Here is a 12585-nt window from a genome sequence, read left to right on the forward strand (position 1 = left end):
GCTCTAGCAAGGCAGCTGCCGCCTTCGTTAAGCGGCGCTGCCTTATTAAGAGCACATTTTTGAGGCTTAGCGGCTCCAAAGAGCCATCTGGGAGGGCTGGTGCCAGCGGAGGAGGCACTGCGCCGGCGCGTGGCCGGGACGCGGCCGGCGGGCGGGCGGGAAGCGGAGCCAGGCGTCGGCCCCGCCGCAGATGGGACTCGCCTGCTTTGCACCCTCCCGAATCCAAGGGCGGTTTGGGGGTCTGAAGAAGAGGCCGAAAGGAAAGTGGAGAAAGCAGCCGGCACGACTCCGCTCCCTGGGCTCCGTTCCCGCAGAGGGGTTGCGGGGTTTGGGTGACGTGAGCCCCCCCCGAACCGCTCTGCGCGCTGCAGAGCACCGCTTTCCAGCTGCGGCGTTTTGGGCAGGCTGCTCCCCGTGTATGGGGGTCTCCAGACACCATGCGGGGATGCTCCGGCCCCTCCCGGCACCGCGGGGATGGAGGCAGCTCTCGGCACTGGTGGAGGCGACGTGCAATTTGGGGGCTTTGCTCCTCCTCTGCCGTTCCCTCTCCAACATTGCTACGCGGAGGCAGGTGTCCCAGCCTGTCCCTCCCCAGCCTGGGCTGCTGCAGATTGCTACGGAGCAGGGAATAGGTCCCTAGGAGGTACGTACGGAGATGCACGGCTGCGGTGGCAGTTGGGAAACGTCGTTAATCGGGGATGGCGCAGGAATAAGCTGAAGCGAGGAGGGTGCGGGGGGCTCCATCGCGGCTGGCCCGAGCACGGGCGGCAGGGGTGAGCCGGGCAGGTAACGTGGGCTTGGATGAAGGGGAGCATTGGCAACGCGGGCGGAAAACCGGCACGTTTGGATGTGGCTCGAGGGATACAGTGCACATGGGAGGGACGCACGTGCGCAGCAGCGGGGAGGGGTTTTGCAGACACCTGCCGTGACGCTGCCCTCAGCTCCCAGTTCCATTCCTCTCCCTGGTGCTGGCCGAAGCCACGGCAGATCCTCCAACGCACAAGAGCGTTGTGCTTATGGCTCTTCCGCCCATGTGCTGAGCCACAGCRCATCTGGAGGGGACCGGCCTGGGAATCACCAGCCTCGTTGCACGCGGGGGCTCGGGGGACTCTGCCCCGCTCCGTTTTGGAGACCCTCCAAYGATTCCTCCACCCGTGTCGGTCTTCAACCCTCTTTAGCGCAAGCGTCTCCATGTTTTAACTTCCTCTCGCCCGCTCGGGGCTGCCGAAGTCTCCGTTCCCAGCCCGCTGCCGTTGCTGGCCGGGGAGGAATTCCTCATCTGTTCGCTCCAGAGCAGCGCTAAGTGGTTCAATATGTCGGCAGTTGCTGCTGGAGTCGGACAGTAAATGCTAATGTGATATTAGCCTGTGCACCGTCCAAAACCCACTGGAAGGGTTTAGTGCAAATTGGATTTGCAAACCTCTACCAGGTCTCTCTGCCCTTAGCAAAGCGCTGTAATCCCTGGCGGGCGCCTTGACAAGCCAATTCCTTCTGGGCAGAAGAAGAAAAAAACTGGATATATAGGGAAAAGGGGAAAAAAAGGTGGGGGGGCTTCCCATTCCCAGGCTGGAAGCAGCACCACCTGCGTTTCTCCCTCTGGCTGCCCTATTTACGGGCACTGTTGGATCCTTCCTCCCGCGCAGTGCAGACTTTCCCGCTGTCACCTCACTGTGGGCTCCTGTCCCAGCACCCGGAGCATCTTCACCGAGATCCTGGGCACCTGCCTGGTGTCGTGACGCGTCCTGCTTGCTCCCGGCGCAGGCAGCTTTGCAGGGAGCAGATCCGGCAGGAGACCCACGGCTCCATCCGTGCCGCTCGGGAGGATGCTGGCTGAGCATTCCCGTGCCGGCAGCAGAAGGGTGCAATCGGCAGGGCAGATTTGTGCCCCCGTTTCTCTGGGGAGACCAGCGGGCTTAAGGTGGCAGCTGAACCGTGTCGTTGGAGGGTTTTCTTACGACTCTTTTATTTATTTATTTATTTATTCGCCTAAGTAGAATTCGGAAAGGCTTTGCGGTTCCCGGGAGAGCTTTTGCGGCAGGCAACGTCGCTGGGAAGGGGGGGTGGCAATTTGGGAGGTTCAAYGGGCCGCGGCGGGGCAGGATCACACGCGGCACGGTGTACATGCCGGCGGGGAAGACCCCGGGAGACCCTGGTCCGCAAACGCCGGCCTCCCACCAGTGCTGCGCCGCCCCGCCGGAGCCGAGCCCGGCCAGGCAGGGCAAAATGGGATGTGATGCTGCTCTGGGGCCATATCGAGTGCCGCTCTGCCAGGGCCGTTTCGGTGCTGGCTGTTTCGCACGGAGACACGTCAGGCCCGTGGGAGCCCGGGCCCCGTCTTGGCAGCCGCCGCGGGGCGGGAAGTCTGGCGGAGGCCCTGGACGCGGCCAAGAGTCGCGTCAGCGCTTCGAAGCCCTGGGGCTGCTGCGAAGCGAGGCCGGGCCACTCGGACGGAGGCGCCTGGAAAAGGCAGAGGTGACCGCTGTGCTCCCTCCACCCGGATCGGCGTCGGCTTCAACGTACGGGGAGTTAAACAGGGCTGGGAGAAGGGCTGGGATCTTCGGAGGGGGGTGGGTAGCTCAGCTGTCGCGCTCCGAGGGCTTTCGGCGTTGGGGAAACTGAGGCACGGCACGGCGGCGTTCCCCCCGGGAGCCCGTCCATGCTGGGGGCGCTGGCTGCCTTGGCTGGGAGCTGCCATCCCTTAATTGGATTAAGGGGAAATGGATTTTCCCGGGCGCCCTGCGGCGGATCAGGGAGGGCAGCGCAGGGACGGGGCTATTTCGGGGGGGGGGGCACGAAGAGGAGCGGGTTGCCTTTGCCTCCCCGTCTGCCCGGGAGCAAGGCGGCCCCGAGGCCGCGGCCTCGAAACGGCTTTCTGACATCGGGCGTCACGCTCACTGCTTTTGCTCCGTGAAAAACGACGCTTTCCTTGGAAGAGGAAGAAATCACAATAAAAAAAAGAAAAAAAAAAAGGGGAAAAAAATCAAAGCAGCTCCCTGGCCAGCCCACGTGACGCCGCTGGAGATGTAGCTCGATGCTTTGCAAGCGGCTCCCGCCAAGCCTGCCCCAGGGCGTGCTGCACCGCCGGGAAACTCCGCGCGCGCGGCAGATCCTACGGATGGAACGGGGCCGGCGGAAGCGGCCAAAGCCGCCGCCAAGTCCGCACCACCGGTGCCGCCGAGGAGCTCGGTCCGCYGGGCCCCACTGCTGGAGGGCTTTCCCTTGCTCCGGGGGGAAAAAAGGAAATTTCCAGCCCGCCAGGATCTCCCGATACGGCCCCGGCCTCACTGCGGATACCAGCGCGGTGTCGAAACCGGCCCGGCGAAAAGCACATCTGGGGCCTCGGCTCAGCATCGCTGCCAAAATTTCAGCTTTTAACCCTATCTCCCGAGGCGCTGGGATTGTTCAAACAAGCCACAGTAATTAGCTTCCCTTCAGCAAACCACCCTCTTTTGGCAGCGCGGCGTTATTTCATTAGGGGGGCGGTTTGTCGCTCGGGGGGAAAAAAAAACAACGTTTTGGCCTTGGGATTTCAGCTCGAGAGCCGTTTCCCCAGCAGAGACGGGGGGCTCGAGGAAAGGCATCGAGCTGCTGAGGAGCCCTGGCGCCAGCACCCATGGGTGCTGGGTGCTGGGGGGGTTCTTGCTCCTGTCTTTTGCCTCACCAGCCTTCAAGTTATCAGCGATTTCCTAAAGGAAACTGGTGCAACCCGTCCTGGGGTTGGTGTCAGCTCCGGGACGAAGATTCGGGGGAAAATTCTCACAGGACGAGCGATTTCAACCRATTTTTTTGTTTTCCTCCCCCATCAGAAAATGGCCATTTCCATCGATTTTTTTTCTTTCTTTTTTTTGCTGTGTCATTCTGCTTCGCAATCTTTGTTTATTCCCACCTTGTTCCTGAGAAAAGCTCGGCGTTATTGCGTGACGTGCCGGGCGCCTCTTTCCCTGCTCCGGCTGACGCACGGAGCGATGCCGTYGTGGCAGCCTTTGCTGCTCGCTTTATCCCCAACCGCCGATCTCTTATCGCAAAGGGCGGCTTCTGCCGCTGCCTCAAACCAACGGGATTGGCTTAGAGAGGTTTTTGTGCGGCGACGGACTCCCTGACCTTGGCGAAATTTGTCACCTCGAAGCGCAGGTAGCAGGGCTCCGCGCTGATGGGGGTGATGCCGGAATAGAGGTGGCGAAAGAGTGAAGCTGCTGTGATTTTTTTTGCAGTTCTTTGCCCGATGCCCCCAAATCACTGTGCAGCTGGCGGATACGCGCAGAGCGGCGCGCGGGGGGCTCTTACCYGCTCAGGTGTGATTAATCCCCCAAGGAGCTGTGTTTGATCCAGCCAGATATTCGGATTTATATAGCGGCTCCGTTGGCCRCCCCAGGTGCCCTCGCGCTACCCCGGGAGCTCCCGGTGGGAGCAGATGAGCAGCGTTTTAGGAGTCGGGAATTGCCCCATCGGTCAAGCAATGGCCAATTTAGTGGCTGGCGAGGCCAGGAGGAGCTGAGCCTGGAGGAAGCAGCTTTCCCCATCTTGGAGGTTTGGTACCGCCTTGCTGGAAGAGGGCAGATGAGGCCGGACAGCGGGAGAGGCAGCAGCTGGACGAGGCAGCCAAGCGATGGAGACATGCGCGAGGCGAGGAGGATGAGGAGGGTGGGAGGCAGGGGGAAAGAGGAGGCTGGAGAGAAAGCAGCCTTTTTACTTGCCCTCCTCGGCGCGGCCCCAGCCCGACTCTGAAACGGAGATCGCTGCGCTCCAGCTGCCGCGCCGGGGCTCGCGTCTGCTGGGGGGCTCCTCCCCGGCTCCCATCTGCTGCGCGTTTCGTGTAATTAATGGCATGAAAGGCAGCGGGGGACCTCCTGGGAAGGCATCGCCGGCGCCCGCTYGGCCTCCCAGGGCGCGGAGTGGGGACCCAGACGGCCCCGTGCAAAAGCCGAGGGTGAAAAAACCGGGCATCTCTCGGGAGGCAGGAGGAAGGGCCAGGCCTGCGGGCGCCTCCCCGCGTCTCTGCGGGCGGAAAAGCATTTCTAGATGGGGGACATGGGCATCTCCCAGCCGGGGCAGCGCCAGCCGGGATCRTCCCGCAGCCGGTCTGCACGAGCTCCGCCGCCATCGGAGAGAAAAAGAGGCTCCTGGAGAAAGCGCGTGGCAGGAGGTGCCTACGGACGTGGGTGGTTCGGGGCATGCGGCTCGGAGCATCCCTGTGCCGTCTCCGCAGCTCGCCCATTCCCGTGCAACCCTCGCCGCTCGCCRCAGGGATTTGGGTGCTGCTTTCACTCCCTGAAGCCGGGCCCACGGGAAATTTTGGGAACGCGRATGGGGACAAGAGCGGGGCTGCCCCATCCCAAAGCAGCCAGGCACTGGCTCCGCAGGGCTGCAAAGCGGCGCCCAACCGAGGCCGCTTGGCACCGGGCGCTTGCATCCCGGCTGCCGCAGAGCCTCAAAGCCCTCCATCCGCCTCCGTGCCRTGGAGCAATGGCTTTCACAGCTGCGGTTTTCCCGCCAGAGCCGCGGGATGAAGCGTTGCTGCTTTGCCGGTGGGGGGAGAAGCAGGGAAAGCGGGACTGAGGGAAGAGCTTGGGAGCTTCTCCGAACGGGCCGGTTTTCACTTAGGGAAAAGCAAAACCATGTGTAACGCTCCCGCTTTCTGCTTTTACTTATTCGCATGCCGGGAACAGCCTGGCGGGGCCAGGAAGGGGGAGAAGCACCGCGCACGACAGCTGCTGCTCGCCCCCAGCGTTCCCGCGAAGCATCCCGCAAGCATCCCGGCGCTCCCGAACTGCCCATCGCCGGCTCCTTGCCGCGCGGGTCGGCGGCGCTTGGCCAGCGGCCTCAGAGCCGAGCCGGCAGCCGTTGCTGGCTTTTTCCCAATTACACGTCCGGGCGCTGGCAGGAGGGCGGGAGACTCTGACGATTAAATAGTAAGCAAATCAAATAAGAGCAATAATAAGATACAGGAGCAAAGAAAGATATAAAATAAGATCAAATAAAATCAAACTCAAGTAAGATGAAGCAAGAGCAAGGCTTGGGGCTTTTTTTCTTTTAAAACTTCCCGTTTTGGGGCCAGCCCTGTCATTCTGCTGTGGTTTTGCACCACCAGGCCATCGACCAGGTCAAAACCCGGCTGTTTTGGGCCAGAAGCAGGGCAGTAATTGGAGATTTTGGGCAGCGTGCTGCCTCGCGGCTCAGCCCCATCCGGCAGCCAGGAATCCAGGCGGCTGCTCCGGCGGGTCCCTTCTCTGGGAGGGAAGCGGTTCCCCGTGCCGGGCCCGGGTCTCATTTGGAGGCTGCTGTTGGAGGAGCTGCTTCTCAGCAGACCCTGGAGTTGCTTTACCCTGACGTCGATCCTGGATGGAAATTGTTTAATTCCTGCAGGGTGAGTCATGCGGAGCCGTGATTTCAAAGCCGCTTGGCTCCCATTTAAGGCACTAAAATAAACAGGGCGGCAGGTGGAAGCTCTCTCTGATGTCCCGTCAAGGTCTTGATCTTTCCAAGCATTTTTTGGTGCCAAAACCTTGGCCACTCCGTGTGCTCATCAATCCATGCGGCGCGGCCAAGGCCAAGCAGTTGAAAATAATGAATCAATGCCCGGAAGCATGAATCGACTTAAAATTTATGACATACTTAAAATGTAATGCCTTTCGGGTTCCTGATTTCTGGGCTTTGAAGCATTAGCGCTGAAGGTTTTGGAGTCTCCTCCTTCCCCCTCCCCGGCAAGGAGGATTTAGGGCGAGAATAAGGCAGTGCTTTCACCCTCCGGCTCATGACTCCGGGAGCCAGGGCTTCACRAAGTCGGCGGATATCCCGAATCGTGTCCTCAAAGTCGGCCTGCAAATTTAGAAGTGGGTTTAGAAAAGAATAGCTGGGAGAAAAACCCAAAATGCCAAAAATGGGGAAGCTTGAGAAGCCCGAAAAGCGTTTGGTTTCCACAAGCGAAGGCAGTACGGGCTGGGGGTCTCTGCGGGGAAAAGGTTTCTGCTCTTTAATCTAGCAGCGAAGCTCAGTGGCGACTTTGACCCTTGGGAGCTGCAGCGGAGAAGAATCAGCCTAGAAATCAGGCTCGGTTCCTTTTATTTATTTATTTATTTACTTATTTATTTATTTCCAAATAACGAGGGTAATTAAGCATTGGAAAAGTTTACTTAGGGCGGCAGGGTGGATTCGTTGCTCTGACGCTGAAACTGGATCCTTTTGGAAAAGTTAAGGAGAGCTCCCGGGGAGGATCTGCAGCGGTGGAGCGGTGCGGGAAAGCCGAGGAAAGCAGACTGCTCTCCCCGCTTGAGCGAGTGACGGGCGCCGGCGGCGCTGCCGTTGGTTTCRCTGGCGAAGCGAGCATTTCGGGACACGGAGCATCGTCTTCTCTGCCCGGAAAGCTGCTAGCGCCGGCCGGAGGCAGTTGCGGCACCCAGAAAGCTGAGCCGGGTGAGCCCCAGAGGAGCATGTCCTGCGGGAAGGTTTCTCTCCCGCACAACGAAGTTTCGCCCTTGGCAGCGGCACAGCTGGACTTTCATGATCGAATTAATGGCTTATCGGGAAAGCRCAAGAAAATATCGAGGTCCAGGCTGTTCTCCCGGAATAAAAGCTGTGAGCAAACCTTGGCCTTTTTCACGCCCAGGCGAACGCCTGCAGGCGCTGCCCCGTGCTCCCGGGAGCCGCACGTCGGCTGCAGAGCGGGTTAAGCGCACGTGTTTTCCCACCCATCCGGGGCCAGCGAAGCACATGCGCGTGGGCTGCGGCAGCTGATGGAGGCAATGCGTAAAGCCGAGGTCGCTCGATGGCTTCGGCTCCCGCGAGCAGATCCTGGAGACTCGGGGCGCCCCGGGAAGCAAGCACTGTTTAGGCTGGCGGCACGGGCTGTGCAAAGCTCTGGGCTTCCTTAGCGTGAGCCTGCACCTTCCTGTGCATCGTCCCATCCGGATGTCCATCCTTTCCTTAGGACATCCTTACAGCCACTTTTTTATGCTCCCAGCTCCTTCAGAGCTCTCTTGGCTCGGTTCTTGCCATGAACCACCTCCGGCTGCCTCCAGAAGCCCAGAGCTGGTTTTGCCGTATTCTTCCATCCCTTCCAGCAGGGCAAAGCTGGCAGCAGCCCTGGCATCCTGAGCCCAGCGTCTCCCGCGCCCGGCCTTGGAGCCGAAGGCATGGGCACGGTGCTGTGCCCGCCTGCCCGTGCCGCCCTGCGCGCTGTGCTTGCGCCCCTCTCTGCAAATTGCTTTAGGTCAGATGAGGGATGAACCGGGAGCATGGATTTAGTGGGTGGTTTTCCAGGTGCCCGTTGCACCAGGGGATGCCTGGTGCTTTCTGGGACCCCTCTCTGGCATCGCTCCTGCTGCGCGGGGAGCCTGGGCATGGGCACCTATGGGTGCTGGTGCCCTTACCGCTGAGGCTTTGGGGATGAAGGTTGGGATGCCGGGAGCCACGTGGGTGCTGCTGCCAGAGCCGGAGGATGTTGCGCCGGGGGCTGCCGGAGCGGGTGCCTTCCGGCCGCTGCTGCCATTTCGCCGCCAAGCCCCTAAGCCCATGCGATTACTTATCATTGCTGGGAGTGGGTTTGAAAACTCCCGGGTGGGAAGYGGGAAGGCGAGAGGGTGCAGCTGGCACGGTGGCCCCATGAGTCCCGCGCTGGGATTTGCGTGCAAGCATTGCTCCTCTCCCCCTCTGCACTTCGCCTCTCCCCACGGGGCGGCACACGTGCTCCGTGGCTTTTTAGAGCAAGAGGAACTGGAGGCAAAGACGAGGATAGTTATTGCAGTTGTTTCGCGTGCTGGAGCGGGGATTTAGTCTTTGGACGAAGCCTCGGCCTGGAAGCGCCGTTGCTGCTTTTCCCGCTGCCTAAGGGACACCCGGGTGCCCTGGCCTCCAGATCGGTGAGAAAAGGCCGATTGCAACCGCATGCTTGAATCCCAAGCAGGTGATTAATGACCTCCAGCTGGACGAAGAGAGCCGGATCCATTCCCTTTCCATCGGAGATCTTCCCAGCTCCAGGGCGAGCAGGTTCCATGCAAAGCCCGGGCATCCTATTCCTGCTCGCTGCCGGTGGCGTTCACCTCCCCGAAACCCCGCTGAGAAAGTTGCACAAAGCCCAGCGCCTTCCCGCTCCGCTCTCCACAGCGGTATCGCGCCAAGGTTTCCCACGAGCCAGTCGCAAATTCTGCCCCAGGCGCCGTTTGCCGGTGCGTGAATTTTGCTGCTTATCGCGCTGGTGGATCCGCCAGCTCTGCCTCTCTGCGCCCGGCGGTATCTCACGAGCTTGCCRCCTTATATGGCTAAACTATTCTTTTTCTAACTTGGCGTTGTTTATAGCCCCGTTTAAACTATTTAGGCTCTGGCTGGGTTGTACAATTAGCTTGTAACCTACAGGGCATGTAATTACCACGTTAGTTAACATGTAATTATTTGCATGCTGTAAAATAAAGCGTTGCTGGTGACGGCGCAGCATTCAGACTCCTTTCGTTATTCCCTAAGACGACAGTAAAAGCGAACGTGTCAAATTCCCTTTTCAAATAAACATTTTCCCCCAGTAAATTCTGGTGGCAAATATGGCTGAACTGTTGTTTTTTTTTCTCCTTCCCCTTTTTTATTTTGTTTTTTCTCGTGGGGAATTTATTTGAAAAGGAGAAACATTTGGCGTTTGCAAGGAGCTGAAATGGAAAAAGGAAAAAATAATAATAATAAGGYGGGGGGGGAAGGAGAGCTATTGCAAGTCAGCCCTGCTTTCTGGAAACTTGTCTTTAATGGGGATTTAATGGTCGACAACTGACCCGTGGACTCGATTTCCCGTTGTCCGGCGGCACGGTCCATCGTAAAATCCTGCCAGATCCAACCTGCTCTGGACTGAGAAAATTAGCTGCCCGAGGTAAGGGCGTCCCAGCCGCCTCGCCTGCTTGCTGGTGGCAGAAACGCCGGCTGCAGCCTGACCCAAGTGATTGCGGTGCTGGGCCCCAGCACCCGTGCACGGCGCTGCACGAGCAGCCGGGAGCTCTGCCTGCACCCCTTCGTCGCCCGCGGCCGCCCTGGGAACGAGCCGTTCGGCTTTTCCCGGAGCTTTTGGCCATTTCGGACAGGTGGGGAGCTGCTGCCTTGGGATGCCGGGACAGAGGGCAGGGATTCAGCCCTGTGGCCAAGGGAGGCCGATGGAGGGTGCCGGGCCACTGCGGCAGCATCCCGGGGCTGCGTCGAGCCCATCGGCGCGGTTTCGCCCGTGTGCGGTGGCTCCACGGCTGCGCGGGAGCCTCCGCCAGCTCCGAGCGCGGGTCCAAGGCTGCTGGCTGGAATGGGCTCCTTTTTTCTCCTTACGCCTCTCCAAAGGGGGGGAAACGCAATTGCAATTAAATTGCTTCTCCAGCTGCCTGGGTCCTGCACCCCGTCTCCTGCATGCAGGACGGGGGGCACCCACCCGTTGGATGTTGCAGGCTGGCATGACACTAGTTTGCCAGTCCTTCGAGGAAATGTCTTAAACAGCTGCAGCTCGCCCATTTGTCACCCATCTCGGGGCTCTGGGTGCAGTTTTTCCCCCCGGGCGCCACACCGCCCGGCCCCCGCAGCCCCCGGCAGGCGACCACGACGTCCCTCGTGGGCCGCAGCATCGCCTGTGCCCACTCTGCAAGGCCACAGCCCGGCCCCGAGCCGCCCTCGCCCCGGGGGGGGCCTTTCCTCTTTGCAGCATGGCCCTGGGGGGCACCGAGCCTCCGTGCCTCAGTTTCCCTATCACAGCACCAGCCCGATACTGGGAGGAGGAGGGTGATGGGGCTGAGACCGAGGGCCGCCGGCGGTCCCGCAGGAGCGCAGCGGCCGGGGAAAGGGGGGAGTCGCACCGGCGGGGAGGTACGGCGGGGCTGCGGGGGGGGCGGCCGCGTAATAAGGATATTTTGTTTTGCCTGTTTTACAGAGTTTCAATGTTCTGACTTGCTCTAAGATGAAGGTATGGAAGTTTGCAGCCATTGCATCGATGCTCCTCAGTTCCATGTTATCCATTTTAGTTTGTAGAGACATGCTCAACGGAAGCCGGAAATACGGCCCCTTGCCTTCCTCGCCGTCCTCACGGGCATCCTCCTCCTCCTCGCCGCCGGCGCCTCCACGGAGATCCCCACGGGCCCTGGACCGCCACGGCTCGCTGCTCTCTCAGTGTAAGTGGCCCCGGGGCGGGAGGGCTCCAGCCTCCAACCACGGGGCTTCAGGCTGCCTTCGCTTTTCCAGCGGCTTTGCACCTCGGCAAGGGTTTGCAGAGCCCTGGAGCAGGAGGGAGCCGGCAAAGGAGCCTCTGGTCTCCTCCGGGATTAACCACAGGCGGGGAAACTGCAGATTTTTGCGCGCCAAAGCTTGGTGCCAGCCCATGTCAGTGCTGCGCGCGGCAGGAAGCCGAATCCCCCCGACCGAGATGCTTTTTAGCTCCGAATGGCTTTTTTTTTTTCCCCCCCGCTTTCCGCGTTATTTTTGAACGGATGCGATGTCAAACGGGAGCCCGGCGCTGCGGGAAGCGGCTCCGTTTTGCTGGGATGCAGGGCTTCCTCCGCGATGGTTTATTCCTCCCTTCGCCCTCGTGGCTCACTGCACATCTCAGGCATCGTTGTTTTTCTTCCAAACCAGAAGAACGTCTTTGAGGTTGAAAGTTTGAAATCGATGACAAGCTGTCGAATTAGGCTTTCCGCCGTGTTTTCCTGCTTAACTCCAGATGCCGGTTGCGCTGCCCGGCCCGGCTTTGAGCGGGATTATCCCGGGATTCGGGGTTAGGGCGCAGGGACTCGGACGTCACCAGCGGCGGCGCAGGGGATGGTCGCCTTTTTGGGTTTTGGCTTTGCCTCCCGTCACCACTTGCAGAGGGGCCAAGGGGACAGAGGAACGTTGCAAATGTTTCTGGAAACCGTGAACGTGGCGGGAGTGAACTGCGCTCAGGTTTCCCCCCCCCCTTCCCAAAATGTCGTTTTTTAAGCACATACTCAGTGCTGCGCAGTGGAAGGGGCTCCAGGCAGGGAAGATCTGCTGGGGGCGGGGGGAAAAATAAGGCGAGAAAGGAGAAGGAGGTATTTTGGGGGCACAGAGTTCGTTTTGGGGCTGGCTCTGCGGGTCCCAAGCCGCCCGGCTGCAGCCCTTGGCCGCGCGGCCCCGGGAAAAGTAACGGGGGGAATTTTCTGCCGGCTCGGGATAAAAGCGGCTGTGGCTCCTGCTTGCAGGTAGCAATTAAGCGCCCGGCGCCGTCCCCTTCCCTGCCCGCGCTGCAGCCGCCTGGGCCAAGCTGGGGTGACAAGCCCTGCGCTGGCCGCTTTTTGCAGTCCGACACAGCCGGAATTTAGCGTTAACCTTTTCGCTGGAAATTTTCCCTGCCGAACGCGGGTGTCTCACACCGCCAGGACCACCGCGGCGTTGCAGATCCCGGCGTCGGGGTCGAGGGAACCGGGGCGGCTGCGGCAGATCCAGGCGCTGGCCTGCGGGAAGCGTCGGAGCGGGACCTGGAGGAGGCTTCCCCGCTTTGCGCGCGCTCCCATCACGGGGAATCACCGGGATCACCGGCCGTGGGATTGGGATGCCGAAGGGCACCGGGGCCTGCTTCGCTTTTCCTTGCAATGCTGTGCAAGGTTTGGCACGGTTTTTTTTTGGGGG

At 60.5% G+C, this 12585-nt stretch overlaps 1 protein-coding gene across 1 annotated transcript in view; it reads left to right on the plus strand.

Moving 5' to 3' along the window:
- The first annotated feature begins 10903 nt into the window (after positions 1 to 10903).
- NRTN (neurturin) overlaps positions 10904 to 12585 on the plus strand; it is a 2413-nt gene continuing 731 nt past the window's right edge. The window contains exons 1-2 of the mRNA XM_026078653.1: positions 10904 to 11114; positions 11726 to 11880. Of these exons, the coding sequence (XP_025934438.1) occupies positions 10904 to 11114; positions 11726 to 11880 (366 nt within the window). The remainder of the gene's footprint in view (positions 11115 to 11725; positions 11881 to 12585) is intronic.

This window comes from Apteryx rowi, unplaced genomic scaffold (assembly GCF_003343035.1).
Source record: "Apteryx rowi isolate R43461 unplaced genomic scaffold, aptRow1 scaffold_482, whole genome shotgun sequence".
Taxonomy (NCBI): domain Eukaryota; kingdom Metazoa; phylum Chordata; class Aves; order Apterygiformes; family Apterygidae; genus Apteryx; species Apteryx rowi.